The sequence below is a fragment of the Polistes canadensis genome, unplaced genomic scaffold (assembly GCF_001313835.1).
Source record: "Polistes canadensis isolate GaletaPanama2010 unplaced genomic scaffold, ASM131383v1 scaffold_81, whole genome shotgun sequence".
Classification (NCBI taxonomy): domain Eukaryota; kingdom Metazoa; phylum Arthropoda; class Insecta; order Hymenoptera; family Vespidae; genus Polistes; species Polistes canadensis.
This window is the reverse complement of record NW_014569628.1, coordinates 37,118-56,063: the sequence shown is the minus strand read 5'-3', so window position 1 is coordinate 56,063 and position 18,946 is coordinate 37,118. Positions and strand designations below refer to the sequence as shown.

Genomic DNA, 18,946 nt, shown 5'->3' with positions numbered 1-18,946 from the left:
GAAAGTACCGTCGAAAACAAATCGTGCTTGTTCAGGCAGTATTACGGTGCCAAGAATAACGGCTTCAAAGCCCTTAAAGTCTCAGAACGTTGCCTATGCAAATTCGTTTCTCTTCGGTGCAAGGAACAAAGAAGGGATAGAAAAAGTCGAACAAACTCGGAATGAGAAGAAAGTCGCAAAGAGATGAAGAAATGGTTAAGGGGTTAGAGGGAAGGGTGAAGAGGAACCTTCTTGACGTTATTTTTTCTTTTTCTTTTTCTTTGTATTTTATTTTCTCATGTTTTTTTTTGTTTTTTTTTTCACGAAAGCACAAACGCCAAACCCTATTCGTTTTTTTTATCGGATCGACAGTTTTATTCGATAAAAAATTATTCGAAATAATTTTCGTACACGTTGTTTTTCTTTTTTTTTTTTTTTTCAAACGAATTATCAACATTTTACGTGCATAGCAAGTGATTTTTCGTATCGGATTACATCGTTCGAGTATTTGTGAAATAAACGAATAACGTTTGTAATCAAATAATTCTGCATTGTTTTATACAGTTCTCGATGAAATATCAAACGAAGTTTTTCTTTTCAGTTTTAATCTTTTTTTTTTTGTTTAATATTAATCAAACAAATACATAGAACCTTTTAATGATTTCTTATTCTCAATTCACATCGTTTAATTAACGATAAGATAAAGAAAATGAATGAACATTTTTCTACGCGAATCGATGGAAAATTTTGTAATGTAACTTTTGTTAAAAACTAACGAATCCATTCGTTCATTCTATTTACGAGCTTCGACAGTTGAAAAAGAATTTTTTTCTTCTTCTTTTTTTTTCTTACGATTTAGTCTATATTATACGAGCCATGAATATATCTAAATTGAAACGAAACGACTCGGACGTTTTGCATTAATTTCAAGATTTGTAAAGCACCAATTTGATCTTTATAAAATACTTCGTTTAGTTTTTCTTTATTTTATCTCGTAAAATGCTAAACAAAATTTATTCACAATTCTTGACACTTTTTCTCGTCCTCCTCCTCCTCCTCCTCCTCGATCTCTACCAACTCTTTTTTCTTTTTATTGTATAAAAAGAAAAAAAGAACGAAAAATAAAAAAGAAATGATTTATTCGACACATTTATTCAAAAATCTTTATCAAAAGATCCCTTTACATAATATTCGATATCTTTCTGAAAGGATACTCGTTAGGAAGTGTTTAGACGAAAAGCTTTTCAGTGAACTAGACGGTTTACGTCCATCATCATCCTCTTTACCTCCTATTGGCTTTGCCAGAGAAATTTCGAAGAGTTGGAACCACCCTGGTAGGTGGTGTCTAAAGGTGTTGAACGTCAACACGCGTCGTCGACCAAATGACACGCGTAAAAGTGTTTCCAGAGAGAAATAGGGAAAAAGGGAAAGGGAAAGAGAGTGAGAAGAGGGTGAGGAGGAGGGAAAGGAGGGAACTTACTCGTGCACTTACGATTAGTAGTGGCACGTTCGCAACGTTGAACGTTGATCGATCGTTCTGTCATGGAAGGATAAGGTAAAAGTGACTGACCCACTATTCCCATCCTCCATACCCTTCATCTTTGTCACGTTCACACATGACGAAGATATTATATAAATTCACCAGGTGCCAAAACGTCTACGAATTAAGATATGTATTAACAAGTAACGTATTCATTAATATTAGAACTTAAAATGTGCAACAAATTTGAAGAAAAAGGAAAATCAATATTGATTTGTTTTTTTTCTCTCTCTCTCTTATATTATAAAATATAATATTAATTAATTAATTACGTGCATATGTACGTTATTTTTCGTCTATTTTCTTTTTTCTTGATTTAATTAATTAACATGATATTATTCTATTTTTAACTTTCAGGGGGGAAAGGAACACTCGTAATATTAAACATACGTTTAAATGCTATTAGTACTTCTTTTTTTTTCTTTTTTTAACTTGACTCGTCGTAATTTATACGAAATAATAAAAAAAGAGAAATATATAGAAAATTAATCGACACTATAACGAAAATTATTGTAAATTATGCGAAAGAGAAAAATTTTGATGAAAAATAAATGCTACATTTGTCGAGGGATTTCGGGGGTGTGGTGGTGGTAGTGGTGGTGGGGATTGGGGGAAAGTAAGTAAACGATTTTTTAATTTCGTATTAATAATAATACGAGATAATTAAGTTGACGTTTTTGGCAACGGATACTACCAACGAAACTCGAACGATACGACGAAGAGAAGATGAAGAAGATGATGAAGAAGAAGAAGAAGAAGAAGAATAAGAAGAAGATGAAGTAGAAGAAGAAGAAGAAGAAGAGCTAAGGCTTTTATTTATAAATCTCCGAGCGATACATAGTTTCGCTTGTCATATTTCTCTCGATGACATATCACCAAGACCACGCACGACGGTTCCTTGCCAACTACTGTTATTATAATTCGAAAACGACCATGCCGAACAGTTTTTGACAGGGCCATTTGAAAATTATGTATTAACGGTCTACCGCAACCTGCCATGGATTCCGTATGTGATGCAATTAATTCGATAGAGAGTTTTAATAGGAGAGATGAATGAAATGACGGATTCAATTCGAACGAAGTTTACACCTATTACATTTATTAACTTCGATCTTCGATATCTTCATTATCATTCTCTCATTAATGTATGATCATAAATGATCAACGATAATTTAGACTTTATGTACATATCTATTACTGTAATATTATCGATTATAATCGTAAAAACTAAATTACATTAATTGTAAGATTCGTTTAAAAAATAAACGAACAAAAATGTTTAATTTATCAAAATTAAGGATCGTTATTTCAACGATGGGGTCATTTAAATTCAATCGTATTTCTATTCCCTGTTTACTGATTGGTCAATTTTAATTCGATGCATTTTAATTGATATCATTTGTTAAGTGTCGTTTTACGTTTAAATTCTCCTAGCGTTTCTATGAAGGTAAATCACCACCCTGGTAGACTTTAATTTCGTAAGTGAAATTAATGGTTAAAGGGCTGCAGAAAAAGTAACCGTGTTAATTTGACACTCAACTCATTCTAATTAAACGTAGAGCTCGATCAAAAGGAAAACAACAATAAAAAATTGAAAAAGTGATAACATAAGTAGCCAAGTTAAACAAACAAACGAACAAAAAAGAGAACACGAAATGTGTGGATAATTTGATACGCAATTTGTTCGTTTTTACTTGTTCCTAAAAATCAATGGTGCTCGTAAAGATAACAATAAAATAATATCTAGATGTAATTTTTTATTTAAAATGAAAATAATTTTGAATGTGAAGTTCACTTAAGAAACTAGTTCGTTCGTTCGAGTATTCGATTATATTTTAACATCGTTCACACGTATAAGCGTTTTTCTACACACACACATACTTACACACGTACAATCACATGGTTAGAAACTATATACATGATTGTATACGTGTTAGTGCCATCTACCTCGAGCCGAGTCGCCGAGGCACTTTAATCGGCTCGATAAATCGACGGATTAACTCGTAACACATCTCGTAATATTAGGTAAGCGTGGCAAAAATAACCGTTCGAGTTACCAAAGACGATGTAGTAATGTATTAGAAAAGATATATTTTCAAACGGAAACCATCCCTATTAATAGGGATGGGGGATGTTCTTTAACGATTCCAATTTGTCACTTATCGATACGTACGTTTCATCAAAAGTTACGTTAAATTGCATTGGATTCTAAACAATTTTCTGTTATATGTGAAATATTTGTTTAAATTTAATAATTAGAAATTTAACGAATTAATGTTAACATATATACACGTGTGTGTATAAATTCGCAGAGATACGTGAAATTGAACGATAATTATTTTGAGATATATATCATACAAGAAGATAAAACGATGTCAATTAAAATGCATTGTATCGAAATAACGATTTTACAAAATTTTTTCATTTCCATTTTAATTTCGTATGTTTTTATACGTAGTAACATTACGCGATGGCAGATACACTTGTAGGAAATTTAAAAATAATTCTTTTGAGCTAGAAGAAGAAGAAGAAGAAGAAGAAGAAGAAGAAGAAGGGTTATAGATGTATATATATATATATATATATATACGAATAGAAGACTCTTTGTTCGATAAGGGAGTGACAAATCGAAAAAGGAAAAGGAAGTCAACTTGGTTTCTCTCTCTCTCTCTCTTCGAAGATTGGAGTTTCGATTTATTTCTTTTCCCTTCAAACTCTGCCGAACTAGAATACGCGGAACGCAAAAGTAAATTAAGACATCTTAATTGCATTTCCATCTTCAAAGACGATGGTTTCGTTCAGTCGATTTGTTTCAAAGTCTCTCGTAGATTTAAGACAGAACGTTCGTGTTACGTCTTTTAGTGCACGGGGGAAGACAACGATGCTTTGATTCCATCTCATTAGAGAGAAACGCGTATTCGCCTTTACAAAACTGAACACTCTTTTAAAACTTGGGCCAACTTTCGTAAACGTTTCCTATATACAAAGATATTTCCTATATAACAAATTATTATTATTATTATTATTATTATTGTTATTATTGTTATTGTCTTACACGATTACAAACAAACAAAAAAAAAACAGATGAATTTTTAAATAAAAATCACGATAAATCGATTTATAAATCTTTTCAATCGCACTGCCCGCGTTATCAAAAGATTTTTCCCGCCCTAGGTGTTGTATAAATCTTTTAATTTTAATTCATTTTTCGATACCCAATTTCGTTAATAATTTAAACAAACACCCTTTGGCCGACCGATTGATTATTTAAGCTCCGTGCATTAATATAATAGCCTTTCACAAAATTTAAACCTGCATTACAACGGTCGAACGATTTCTGAAATGTTTACTTTATTTTTACATGCTATAATAATTATTCTATTCGGTAAACAAATAGACGGTAGAAAGAAAATATCGGGTCAACGAGATGTGGTAATACGTTAGCGAGAAAAATGATTAAAAAAAAAACTACGTTGAATAAAGAATAATAATAATAATAATAATAATAAAGGAACGTGAGAGAAGGGTGGGTGGGGGGTGTTATTCATCGTGCAGGCGTTCCATTTCTCACGAAACGGGGTTTCTTTTTAAGAAAAAGCTTTTCTCGAGGTCCATCGTCGTGTGTGCGAGAGTACATTTCAAACGTTTAAAGTTAAAAGTAAAGGCGATCGACGTTAGGAAAAACTTCTTTCCACTTTCGTGAAGAACCAACGAACCAACCAACCAACCAACCAGTTTCACACCCTTTTTCTTATTATTTTTTCTCTTTTTTATTATTATTATTATTTTCGCAATAGTATTCCTTCCGATTTTCTATCCTTTTTTCACTTGCCTTGGAAAGTAAATACTTTGTTATATTTTTTATTTTCTTTTTTATTCAAAAAAAAAAAAAAAAAAAAAAAAACAAAATAGTAATTTAATAATAAGACACGTTAAACTAACTTTTATCGATTATGCGTTTGGGAGGAGGGGAGGGAGCCACGATTAAAATAAAATATTTTTCCGGTGTGTATTAACGGATTTTCTTTGGGTTCATAATATGAATCTAGTGGGACNTTTTATTATTATTATTATTTTCGCAATAGTATTCCTTCCGATTTTCTATCCTTTTTTCACTTGCCTTGGAAAGTAAATACTTTGTTATATTTTTTTTTTTTTTTTTTATTCAAAAAAAAAAAAAAAAAAAAAAGGAAAGGAAACGAACGGGAAAAGTTAAAACGAGTTTTCTCGACCTTAAGGGTGGGAGGAGGGGAGGGAGCCACGATTAAAATAAAATATTTTTCCGGTGTGTATTAACGGATTTTCTTTGGGTTCATAATATGAATCTAGTGGGACGTGAGTTTTGATGTTAGCACGTTGGCATGACAATTTTCCGTGAGTTAGACGAGCTAACTTAAAATTCGCTTGCTCGCTTGCTTGCTTGCTGAGGACTCGCCGACGCGTAGGACTCCAACGACGATGTGTCATACTAATGTACCGTGGCAATATATGGCACTTTAGGGTGGCTCAAATTTTCTTATCCCACCCTGATCTTTCACTCTCTCTCTATCTCTATCTCTCTCTTAATAACATCTTTTTGCTCTTCATCTCTTTCCTCGTAAGTCCTCCTTCGAGACGAACCTCGAAAATGAAACCAAAAAAAAAAAGAAATAAAAAGAAAACAAAACAAAACGGAACTCGACAGTTCACGAGACGAACCCGCCTCCCCGTCGCCCTCCTGCCCCACGTTCACGACTCGTTCGACGTATCACGAACGTTCCAATTAAATCGAGGGAGCAAAAAAAAAAAGAAAAAAAAGTATATTGAAAACGCTGATCTTCGGACGCCTTTTTTTTTAAAATCGGGTTTCGTTCAGCGAGAAGAAATATCTATCATTCGTCGATAACGAATTTTTTTGTAATTTCCTCCCGGATAATAACGGAATACGGACCTTTTTCGTAGATGGTGGTGGGTGGGGAGGGGGAGGATGGGTTGTTTTAGATGTTAGCGGAAAGAGAATGATCGTTGAAAGTTAAAACGTTTTTGAATAACATTTAGCAAATGGGACGTAACGGGTAAGCATTAATTAAAATAATCAGGTAGCAGGCGGTAGCAGTGATCCACGCTTCGGTAAATTCCTTGGCAGCCAACGACGACGGGTTTCGTCGAGATATCGTTTGCACGGATTCAACCGAGTGCCCCACCCTACCTCCTCCTACCACCCACCCTAAATAATCCCTCTATCCTTTGCTAGCTTTATAGGCTTCCGAGTTTCTTCGAGTAGGACTAAACCCGAACTGTAGTAAAGAAGAGAAGAAAAGAAATAAAAAGAGAGAGTGAGGGAGGGGGGGAGGAGTGAGTTCACCTAAACCACGCGTATATAAAATACACGCATGGTAAAGCGCAATCGTGAATTATAGCGTGTCTGGTATAACGAGAGAATTGCTTTCGATGCCCTTTTCCTAGCTTGTCTCCAACTTTCTCCTCCTCCTTCACCACCACCTCCAGCACACCCTCCATTTCATTTGTTTTGTTTTATTTCTTAAAACATGAATCCAGTAGACCATCCGGAGCGATGGTAGCAACTGCAAAACGGCTCAAAGAAACTCACGCTTCTACGACCGTTTCCTCCGACTCTTCTTCTTACTCTTGCATTTAAAATTCGAACTATATGCAATACGACGCGAGGATCATACTCAAATGGTAATTGTAAAGTGAACAGAAAAATCCAATACGTATTTTAATTTGACCACAATTTAGGTTTCTTCTTCTTCTTCTTCTTCTTCAATAAAATGGATCGTAATTATCTTTCTTCTCCGATAAGCTTTGATTTATCTTTTTGTTTATTAGATTTGTTTGTTTGGAATAAAATTAAAACTATCGTTGGATAGTTTGTATCAATCAACAAAAAAAGAAGAAAAAAGAAAAGAAAAACGAAACGAAAGAAAGAAAGGGATGATCGATGGATTACTCTTATTCTCTGTCCTTTATCTTTTTCTTTTTTTCTCTCTCTCTCTTGGTTTTCCTCTCCTCTCCTTCTCCTTTTCCCCTTTTCTTTTTTGCTGTCCGAAGTAAAAACACCGATAGCAGGAGGAAGCAAATGGCATAGAAGTTTGTAAGTTCACGACACTTGTCTCTTTGACTACGTTGAATTATGTTTCACGCTTGCCAATAGTCAGGTATTCATTAACGCTAATTAATTCCGAGTTATTTTAATAGCACGTAGATGCCATCGTCGTGAACACTCCCTATTCGTTTTTATCTCTCTCTCTCTCTCTTTTACTCTGTCACGAATACGCACCATTTTCTATCTCTTATGTCTCTTTCTCGTACACAGTATATATATATATATATGAAACCAACCCGCTTTTAATAAACGCCGACTCGATTGTTATCGAGCTCGTTTTGTAAACGAGAAGACGGCGAGACGCATTATGCTAATGCGAGAGTCGCTTCTTTGAGAGAGAAAGAGAGAAAGAGAGAGAGAGAGAGAGAGAGAGAGAGAGAGAGAGAGAGAGAGAGAAAAACCGAAGATCTCATCCTATAATTTATCACCGGGATTTACTCTTCGCGGATTCTCTCCTTCTGTTTGTCTGTCTGTCTGTCTGTCTGTCTGTCTGTCTCTCTCTCTCTCTCTCTCTCTCTTCTTCTCAGTTTCAGTTTCTTTCGTCTTCCCGTCGACATTCGCAAATCTTCTTCATCTTAGTCCTCTTAGTACCCACAAATTCTCTTTCTCTATATGCTAGGTATGTAGATCCTAGTAAGCAATTAAACGTTGACAATTTATTCGAGAATGTTGGTAGACCATTGCCAGGACCACCCCGACGAGATACGGAAAATAATATAATAAAAACCACAAAAAAAAAAAAAAAAAAAAAAAAAAAAAATATAAGGACGAAACCGGAAAGGTTTATGGAAATAAATCTCCGATTCTTTTTCAAAAAACAAAATTTCGGAACGAAATTATTTTTCTTACTTTATTTTTCTACCCTTTAGTAGTTTTCTTTTCTTTTTTTTTTGTTTTCACTTTCGCGAGTTGTGATAGAAAAAAAGGGAAAAAAAGGATACTTGCACTTTCGATAATATCAAAACACCCGTATCATACATTTTTCTTTATCTGATAAGAGAAATTATTGTAAACGAGTTTTGTTGTTATTCGATGTGAGACTCGGAAATATTGAGAAAAATCGAAAAAAGAATTGTTAGAAAATTTGTAAACACGAATGAACGATAAAAAAAACAACCAGAACACTCTACAGAGTAGAAACAACTTTCAGTTAGGGTGGTATCATCCCTCGTTCAGCAATTTTACGTTTCGTTGCGCTAACTTGTTTTCTACTTCTTTCGTGAATACAACAGTACGATCTCAACTTTCTTTTCACCCTTTCCTTCCCACCCTTCTTCTATACTTCTTCTTCTTCTTCTTTTCCCTTTTTTCGTCATCGGAGCATAAATTTGGGGATCCTTTTTCGCTTCGTTATCCTACGTCGTTTACTTTTACGAGATTCCATCCTATTTTTCACAACCCTTACTAGAATAACGCTATTCCACCAAGAGTTAAGATACACATACACATACATACACACATATATATATATACACATATTACACACTTATTCATTCCTTTTTAGAATTATGTCTTATCATATCGATCGATATATGATAAAAGGTCCAATCGCTTTATCCGCGAAATCGAGCGTGAACAATAATCGCGATAAGATTCTAAAAGAAAAGTATCCACGTTAATATTATATTTGACCGAATTCAAACGTTCGATCGTTCCTCCCCCTTCCCCCTCTCTCTTTCACCCCTTCTTCCCCCTACCGATCTTATAAGGAAGAGGAAGCAAGAATCATTTCGGGATCTGGTATTGTCTATCGAGCAAAAGGAAAAAAAAAAGAAACCTTTCAACCTGTGTGACCAATAAAATTATTCCAAACTCGTGAAAGCCTAAGGGTATCATCGAAGTGGCTCGTATTTCTTTTTATTTATCCCCCCTTACTTTCTTTCTTTCTTTCTTGCTTTTTTTTCTTTATCATCATCGTAGAGCACATTCTACATGAGAGAGTATTCTTTTCTTTTTTTTTTAAACGATCGAAAAAGCTAGTAAAGCAGAATCTTATGTTAGATAACTTTTTTTTTTCACGCGATAAGAGGGGAAAAAAGGAATCTTCGGCACGTGATTCCCATAAAAAAAAAGAAAAAGAGAAGAAGAGACAACCCAACAACCACCACCAACACCATGGACAACTTTTCACCACCTTTTTCCTATCGTTATCAAATTATTGTCACAAACGTTCTCTTACATTCGAATCACATACCATGTTCGACGTGAAAAATAATAATAAGAAACATTGTTTCTCAAAAAAAAAAAAAAGAAAAAAAAAAAACAAGTAACAGATACACGTGTGATTATAATCACGCGTCGAACATCATTGCATAATTTAAATGCGTACAAAAATTGGATTAGTTGTTTGTTATATCTGAATAGTAAAAAGAAAGATAGAAAATATATACACGTGCGCTATTATTATTGTAGCACCTCTCAGACTTTGTAGTTACCTTCTCGAGAGGATCGAGAGCATAAGCTCGCGCGCGGGCGCACGTAAGCTCGCGTAGTATCAAGTGGCAATGCAAACATTGCAGAAATATTCGCGCGGAGTTGGATTTGGCTCGGATCCACGAGTTATATTATCGGTGCGATGGAGAAAGAGAACGGAACACGCTATTGCTTTCCTCCTACCAACCCTTTCCCCCCTCCTTTAACACACCAACACACCAACACACATATACACACGTAGATACATATTCTATCACTACGATGGCCTACTACACTCTACAATCTAGATGACTTACCCTCAAAGTGACACGGGTTCTATCTTCCCCCCCCCATTACCACCCTACCCCACCCCTTTTCTTTCTCTTTTTCTTATTCTCTGTGGGAGACGAGACGAGACGAGACGAGTAGGTTTACGCACACGCATGAACGGCAATGTATACGCAGCAACGACGCAAATGAAGCTTGTTTTGGAACAGATCCATAATACTTGTACTCGTACATACGTTACGTCGAGTTCTCTTGGCAACGCGTCACTCATGCACGTCTCCCAAACACTCGAAACACGAAACTTCGATAATACCTACGCAGTATCTATGAATGCTGTCTGTTTCTTTCTTTCTCTTTCTATCTCTCTCTCTCTCTTTCTTTGCAATGTATGTATGCGTGCGTGCGTGCGTGTATATGTTCGTTAGGGTATGTGTTAAAGGCACGAAAGACCTTCTTCGAATTTTTGCCTCATCTTCCGGACGTGAGAACGTCGATATGCTGGTAATTAAGTTCTCGTTAGCACCCTACACCCGACAAGACACGCGATATCCTAATACACACACACATATATGTATATATATATATATACGTACACGTACATCATGACCGATATAATACTATACCGAAAAGTGTAATAAGATTGATGCTATTCAATCATATTCCATTTCGTATTTACTTTTTCAACATTTCTGGCTGGTTGAAATCTTTCAAATGAATAATACCTTGCCAATCTTAATGAGGGCTGGGGTAGGGGGGGGAGGGTGAGTTCGTTAACATTGAGATATTTCAATTGATATTCTTTTTTTTTATTTATTTATGTTATCATTAATATTTTCAATATTTTATTATTAATCATCTCGTTGATAGGAAGGGAGGGAGGGCATGCTTTTATTAAACGAATATCATTCTATATAAATTCGTTGGAGTCTTATATGGGTCATACGAAGCCTTCGCATGGACGACGTATATGGGTCACGTGTAATGAAAAATTTTAAGTAGACGAGTAAAAAATTATTATTATTTATACGAAATAAAATAATTAATTAATTAATTAATCATAGACTCACACACACACACACACACAATCATATATGAATGCTATATACATTCATAGAAATATGTTATTATATATTAACATAATACTTGCACCGATTACGATCATTGTCACAAACACTGTTATAATATATTTTCTTTTTCTCAATGTTTTGTTCTCTTTTTATAATATATTAGATTGATATTCTAATCCTCCAACTAACATAATATCTAATACATTCATTTAACATATATCTAATTCATATTCGCGTAATATCGAAGTGATATATTAAATCGATATTCAAACGTTCTCTCACATAGGACGAATCCAACATCTGCATCTATGTGGTATGGGGAATCTCTAGTCATATGTATATATGCAACTATGCTAATATTAATTGAACGTCCGTAAACGTGGACGGTATGAGAAATGTCCAAGTGCAAAGGAATACGTTTGATATTATGATAGAGGGTTAACATTTTTTCTCGAGATAAATTTCAATATATATGTATATGTAATATATATATCTTATATGTGCCCATATCATTATGAAAATGTTCTAATTCATATATCTCTTGTTTTGAGATATTTAAAGGATTACATTTAAATATTAAATGAATTCTATAACGTATATATATAATATTGAAATAACAAACACTATCCAACGGTTGGTTCAATTTTTTTTCTTTTTTTGACGATATCGCGTGAAAATTAAATCGAATTAATTTAGTTTAAAATAATACCCTGAGAGAAATAACTAATAAACTTATTTTCTTTTCAAAATTTTGACTTAGAAGAGACCACTTTCATAATTATGGGCACATATACTCGTTAATTGTCTCTCTCGTATATTATATTTTAAATATATTAATTATATCAAATTAATTCTCGAGTGTTGATCTCACATTTTTGCCAGATATAAAAAAATGCCATACATAATAATAAATATTTAAATCCGTGTTATAATAAACCATTTGCGTTTGGAAAGATCGCAAATGATATTCCGTGAACGTTTCAAACATCCTCCAATGGATTTCTTTCTATACCGAAAATTGGAAAGAACAGAAAAGACACGTTCAAACTCTGAGAGGGACTAAGAGGAAAAGGAAAAAGTCGAAGGAAAAACGTGATCTCGCGACTTTTCTCACCGTGTGATTCTCTACGCGTTCTGATCGGATCCAACCCCGACCCTCCTCCTCACCCTCCAGCTCACGGTATTGAAAAGTAAAAAAGAAAGAAAGAAAGAAAAATGGCGGAGAAGAAAATGGGGTGTCTGTAACACAAAATAACAATCCTATTTCCAACGACCGATTTCTAAGGGGGTAGGGGTGTTTAATAGAATTTTTTCTTTCTAATTACTTTTCTCTATTTGTTTTTCCTCCTTGACAAATAGAGAGAGAGAGAGAGAGAGAGAGAGAGAAAGAGAGAGAATAAAAAGTAAACAGGTAATGGAGGGGGGAGGGAAAAGGAGAAAAAAGGGGAAAAAAGGGGAAAAAAAAGGAATTAAATGAACACAACCCGTAAGAGATTTTGCGTACGCGCGTTCGCGAATACCCATACGTTCGTCTATTTTCAGAATGTAGGCCAATTAATTCCGCCACATTTTCGGCACGGCGGAAAAACGAAGACTTAGCAAATGTCACACGGAAATAGAAGCGCGGATAAATGTCCAAGAAGAGTACCGTGCGCGAGTTAACCGTACTGGCGCTCTCTCTTCCTCCCTTTCTCTCTTTCTCTCTCTTTCTGTCTCTTTATATCATTTACGTTCTTACACTCGTTTCACAGTTCCTGTTCATTCGCGGGAGGGTTGGCACATCAGTGCATATCATTTAATAGAGAACATATGTTCGTCCGTTGATATTCTCTTGTATGTTCCAGCACCACCCACCCCTACACCTTGGTCCCACTTTACAACGTGCGGTTCAACGTGATTCAATTAAAACTGCAACACAATTGCATTATCCACCCCTTTTCTTCTCCTTCCCCCTGCTCATTATCGTTCTTATATTTTTTCTTTCTTTTTTTTTAATTATTTCGATTTATTTTCTATCACGAATCTCCACCCCCCCCTTCCTTCTTTTTCTTTTCCCTACTCGTTATCTTTCTTACATTTTTGTTTTCTAATTATTTTGTATTTATTTTCCATCACGAATAATCAATTGATATATAACAATGAAGATAATATTCGCGTGTAGGGAAAACCACGTGGATTAATACCCGATGATATGTGTATATATATATATATATATAGCAAACGTTATCATCTAAGGGACGTAGGATAACAGGGACGATTATAAAGGGCGGTTCGTGTAACGACAATCATCAAGCCCTAAGCTTCGTTCGTTGATGTTCCAAGTGAAACTAATAATCCGCAATACATCGGAACGTGTATCACTTTGTTTTCGGAACAATCGTAATTCTAGCTGACGATGTTGAACAGAGAGCCCCACGTTACGAGCTGACTCGGTGCAACGTGGATGCAGCATGGATGCAACCGCGTATTCATTACGGTGGACAGTGGCAGCACGTGATAGTAGTAGTAGTAGTAGTAGTAGTAAACGTAGCATGAGAAACCGTTCAACCACGTCGACGTTTATACCCAGCATAGGCGTAATACGTGAGATAATATTAACACGTTGTTTCTAATCGATTATAAAGAAATTTTTATCGAATCTCGAATATATTCGGAATAATACAAAATAATTTCATGACAATACGAATGTATCAAAAATACATTTACATATTTCCAATAATATATACTATTCAAATTGAAATAATAATTATTTCCCTTTTCTATCTGAAAGATTTAAAAAATATTATCAATAACAGTAGTATTTGATTACATGTGATAATATAAAGGTGCTTAGGAAAAAATCTATTGTAAATGTTAAGTATAGTTTAAATGTATGACTTTGAAAAAGATAAAATGTATATTGACTCGTGAACAATAACGATCGAGTTGCTAATGAAGTCTCAAAAAAGGGATGAAACGTTCAACATTGTTCGAAATAAATCGTTCATATAAATTTAATAACCGTCCAAATTCCCTGTGAATACATATTTTAATATTATATTCTGGACAAGATTATCGATAAATAAAATTATCAATATTCGTTATGTTCAATTTTATTTCTAAATAAATTTATCAAGACAAAAAATGATGATACGCCATTGAAGTTTTAGCGTCAATACAATAACGTAAGTAGTACGTTGATAACAGCTAATAATATACATACCTAAGTATACATATGTCATAGAAGATAGGCACTGATACCAGTCGATGAGAAGAGAATCCTTGCTCATAGTTGTTCAGTATGCGAGAGAGAATAGTTAAGCTTTCCGATAATCGTACTGGGGACAATCGTCGTCACTCGACACGAGGAGAAGAGAAGAGAAGAGAAGAGAAGTGAAGAGAAGAGAAGAGAAGAGAAGAAGAAGGGAATCCGAGATACAGAAGGAAATCGACTCCGTTGCAAAACGATACGGATCGCTAAACTCTCTCTCTCTCTCTCGTATTCACAGAGAAATAGAATGAAAATGAAAGAGAGAGAGAGAGAGAGAGAGAGAGAGAGAGAGTATGAGAGAGAAGAGAAGTCATCTAAAGAGAATAGGAGAGGTAGGGTAAGGATAGGATAAAAGAAGGGAACGATTAAAAGCAATCTCCTTCCCTCTCTCACCCTCTGTCACCCTCTGTCTCACTCCCACGCGACAGGGACGTACCAAGCAGTCGAAATTGGCCGAGTAGTCAAGCGGAAAATCGGGCCGCGCCCCCTCGGCGTGGCTTTTGCCGCCTGAATAATTTATTCCGAAACGCCCGAACTCTCTCTCTCTCTCTCTTTCTCTTTCTCTTTCTCTTTCTGCCTTTGGCGACGTAGACGACGACAGCGACGTCTTTAAACTTCCTCCGCCTTTAAAATCTTCTATCTTTCTCTTTAAACGTTCACTCACTCACTCACTCACTCGCTCACCCACTCGTTCACTTGTCTCTTCATAGAGAATGAGAGAGAGAGAGAGAGAGAAAAGATTCGAAAGGGACGACGTTAAATCAAGAAATGAAAAGGGAGGAAAGTTTGGTGGATGTTGTTTTGTAGACGCCAAAGATATTCCACAGGAAAAAGAAATAATAGTAATAGAAGAAGAAGAAGAAGAATAGGATATCGAAATAAAGAGTGAATCGATACAAAAGCGTAACTAAACTTTACTACATTGCAACAAAAAAAAATAAGCTTTCCAACCAAACAGCTCGATTTTTCTTCGAACTGTTATCGAAGATCGTTTCCGACCGTTAGGAATTCACTGAATTTCCTTCAATTCCCTTTCCCATGTTACCTATATATAATATATATATATAGTATACACATACATAGAAGCATTTACTATTCCTTTATCGACCAACGATTTCTTTCCAAGCCAAAGTGGTGTCTATGTGCTTTCTTTTTCTACGCGACTTGGATAAACCATGTGTGAATTGGAAAATAACGCATCAAATATTGCGAAAATATATTCGAAAATTAACATTTGTTTTCTTTTAGATTCTTTAGAATATTCTTTTTTTCTTTTGTCGGATAGATTTTTTCTTGGTGTTGTCGTTCATTCATTCCGTTTACACGCACACGTCCTCCTCCTCCTCCTCCTTTTCTACATTCGTGAGAGCTTAACGCGTATAACAGGGAATGTTACATCGCAGAAGCTCATGGGTGGCTATCTATAGAAACTGAGAGTGTAACCGTATAGAATCTTGATGTCACTCAAGGGTGACAAAACTCATTAATACTGATCTGCTTAATGCTCCGCCTCGTGTTCAGCATTAATCTGCTTAAAAATACCTGTTAGACTACTCACACCTACCATTTTAGCTCTTACGCATTTTTCGTATTACTTTGTGATTTGGCCAAACGTTAATTTATTTTTTTTTTTTTTTTCTTATTTTTGTTATTGTTGCTGTCAAAATAACTTCGAAATATTTTATTCAAACGAATGATTTCGTTTAAGTTAATATATATGATCGCGTCTAGACATAAAAAAATATAATTTTATTTTTATGTATATATATATATATATATATATATATATATATATATGTATGTATGTCATAGTTATATGGTTTATGAAGAAATTCTTCGAATACAAAAACCGCATCGTTTCTTGTCATATATTATGTTAGTCCTGTTATGTTCGATATGCAAACGCTTTTTTATCTCTTTCAAGCTTATACCGACAATACGTATTCACGTGTATATACGCGTGAATGTGTATGCATTTATATACGTGTATATGTGTGTAATATGTTGTATATATTTCTGTAGCAGAAGTCTCACAAATTCTGCCTTATGCGAAGCAGATGTTCATAATCTTTTTTTACAGTAAGACCCGAGCATGATCATTATAAGCTTCTTTTATTTGATACAAAATATCATATCTCGTAGACGTCGAGGTTTTGCCAAGTGAATTTTATTAAGTACTCTCGATGTTGGAGTTTTACGAAAAAAAAAAAATTTGTTTTCCCCTTTTTCTTTCTTTCTTTCTTTCTTTCATCTCGTCAAAAAAAAAAGAAAAATATACAAAAATTTGGATACTTCGAATATAACGTTTGACAGGCAGATAAGTAATTACTTTCGTTATCGGAAAAGGATTTCAGAAAGAGAGAGCTTAGTGCACGCGTTGGTTTCTTTTTAAAAAAAAAAATATTACTTTCTTACAAAATTATTCAAATTAATTGAAATTTTAATGAGATAAGAATAACCTTCGGTCAACGGGAAACAACTCATTAACCACAATGGTAGTTTGTTCTTTGCTTGTGAACAATAATAGGAACAGTTTGATCGAACGTGATATAAAAGATACATACAGATGAGTATCTCAATGTTTGCAAAAGAAAAACTAACGATTATTCTAAACAGATATCATTAATATTCGTCAAAATATTTCTAAATGACGCGTTATTTAACGCGAATGAGTTTAACGATCAAATCTCGCGTATCCTTTATCGATGAATTTTATTATTTTCTTTTTTTAAATTAACAAAATAATATTGAATAATAACGAATCGAATAGAATAAGAATTGCGTACGAATATCGCGTTAGCATATTTCTCTCTCTCTCTCTCTCTTCGATTTATTTCTATAAATAAGAATTGAATTAATTGCAATAATAAACCTCGATGATATCGAATTGAATGAGATACGCGTTTGAGATGTCAAATTGAGAATGGCGATATAAAAATAATAAATATCAATCTAAAACTATCGGATGTGTGAAGATTTCCACACATAGTAATACACTCGTGTCATTCGAGAATAGAAGAAACATTAGTCTTATTAGAAATTCCATGTCTTGTCACATTTAAGAGTTCGAGACAGTGGAATACTACTTACCGTTAATTGGTTGAAACCTTGCCAAGGGATCCGAGAATTGTCGAAGTCTGTCCGTCACGTATTGCGGTGACTCCCCGTTCTAAAAATCAACAAAAAACAGAACAAAAACAAAATCGTCGTTTAACGTTCGATTCTTGTATTATTTCTGCATACAAACGTGTATATATATATATATATATATATATATATATATATATGCACGTTTTATTCTTCTTATTATTACCAATGAGAGAATCAGAATAAAAGAGAGAAAGAGAGAACCGGTGGAGATTAAACGGACTGGATCGAAAATACTTTCATCGATGTAACTCGTTGAGAGAGAGAGAGAGAGAGAGAGAAAAAGAGAGAGAGAATGGTGGGAACAGGGAGAGAGGAGTGAGGAGGGAGGTGGAGTAGCAGATTATACGAGATCTACCTCAGTAATTTCGGTGTAGTAGCGGTGTCACCGAACATAGATTTAAATTAAATCGAGTAGCTATATTTCAGCATGCAATTACGTTGTTCGCCAAGTGCTAACCAAAAAGCACGTGGACAAAAAGTCAAAACTACGTTCGTTCTCGTAGTCGGAGGAAAGGGAAGTTATATTATCTTCGGTTCCTGATATAATCTTTTAACGAATCTAGTATAAATTTGGTAAGTAAAAATTATATTCCGATCGGAATATAATTTCGATACCACGAATTCGAAAACCTACCGAAAGCGGGAAAGGAAAAGGGGTGAAATATTTAAAACTATTTCAACTAATTCAACGCGTTTTCGTGTTATACGCTATGTTGCTCTTTATTTCGCGATTTGTTTCACCCCTTCGTCAAATAATTTAATCACATTTTCGATTATACGATTAATCGGAGAACGATTATAATGTATATTTATTAATTTAAAAAAAAAAAACCAAACTTCCATTAACAACGAAACGATTGACCAGTTTCGTTTGTCGTTTATCAATAACCCTTCCCTTCCACCCCCAACCCCCACTACTCGTTCCCCCTTTTCTAACAGGAACACTCCTTTTTTGTATTCTTTTCATAGTATCTCGTTTTGTTCTAAGAACACAATTTTGCGTCTCTAAATATTTTACGATCGGATAGTAAAATTATTTTCACTCGGAAAGTCTCGTAACCATTCGTTAGATGACGATGACGATGAAGATGACGATGATGACGATTCTACGAAAAATCATCTATTCCTTTACTCGAAAATGGGCGGGCGGGCGG

The 18,946-nt window shown here is 34.6% G+C and overlaps 1 protein-coding gene across 1 annotated transcript in view; it reads right to left on the bottom strand.

Annotated features, from left to right (window-relative positions):
• Positions 1-18,946, bottom strand: part of LOC106786791 (transcription factor SUM-1) — a 33,176-nt gene that overhangs the window by 1,999 nt on the left and 12,231 nt on the right. Inside the window, exon 4 of the mRNA XM_014748555.1 lies at positions 17,733-17,811. Within this exon, the coding sequence (XP_014604041.1) occupies positions 17,733-17,811 (79 nt within the window). The remainder of the gene's footprint in view (positions 1-17,732; positions 17,812-18,946) is intronic.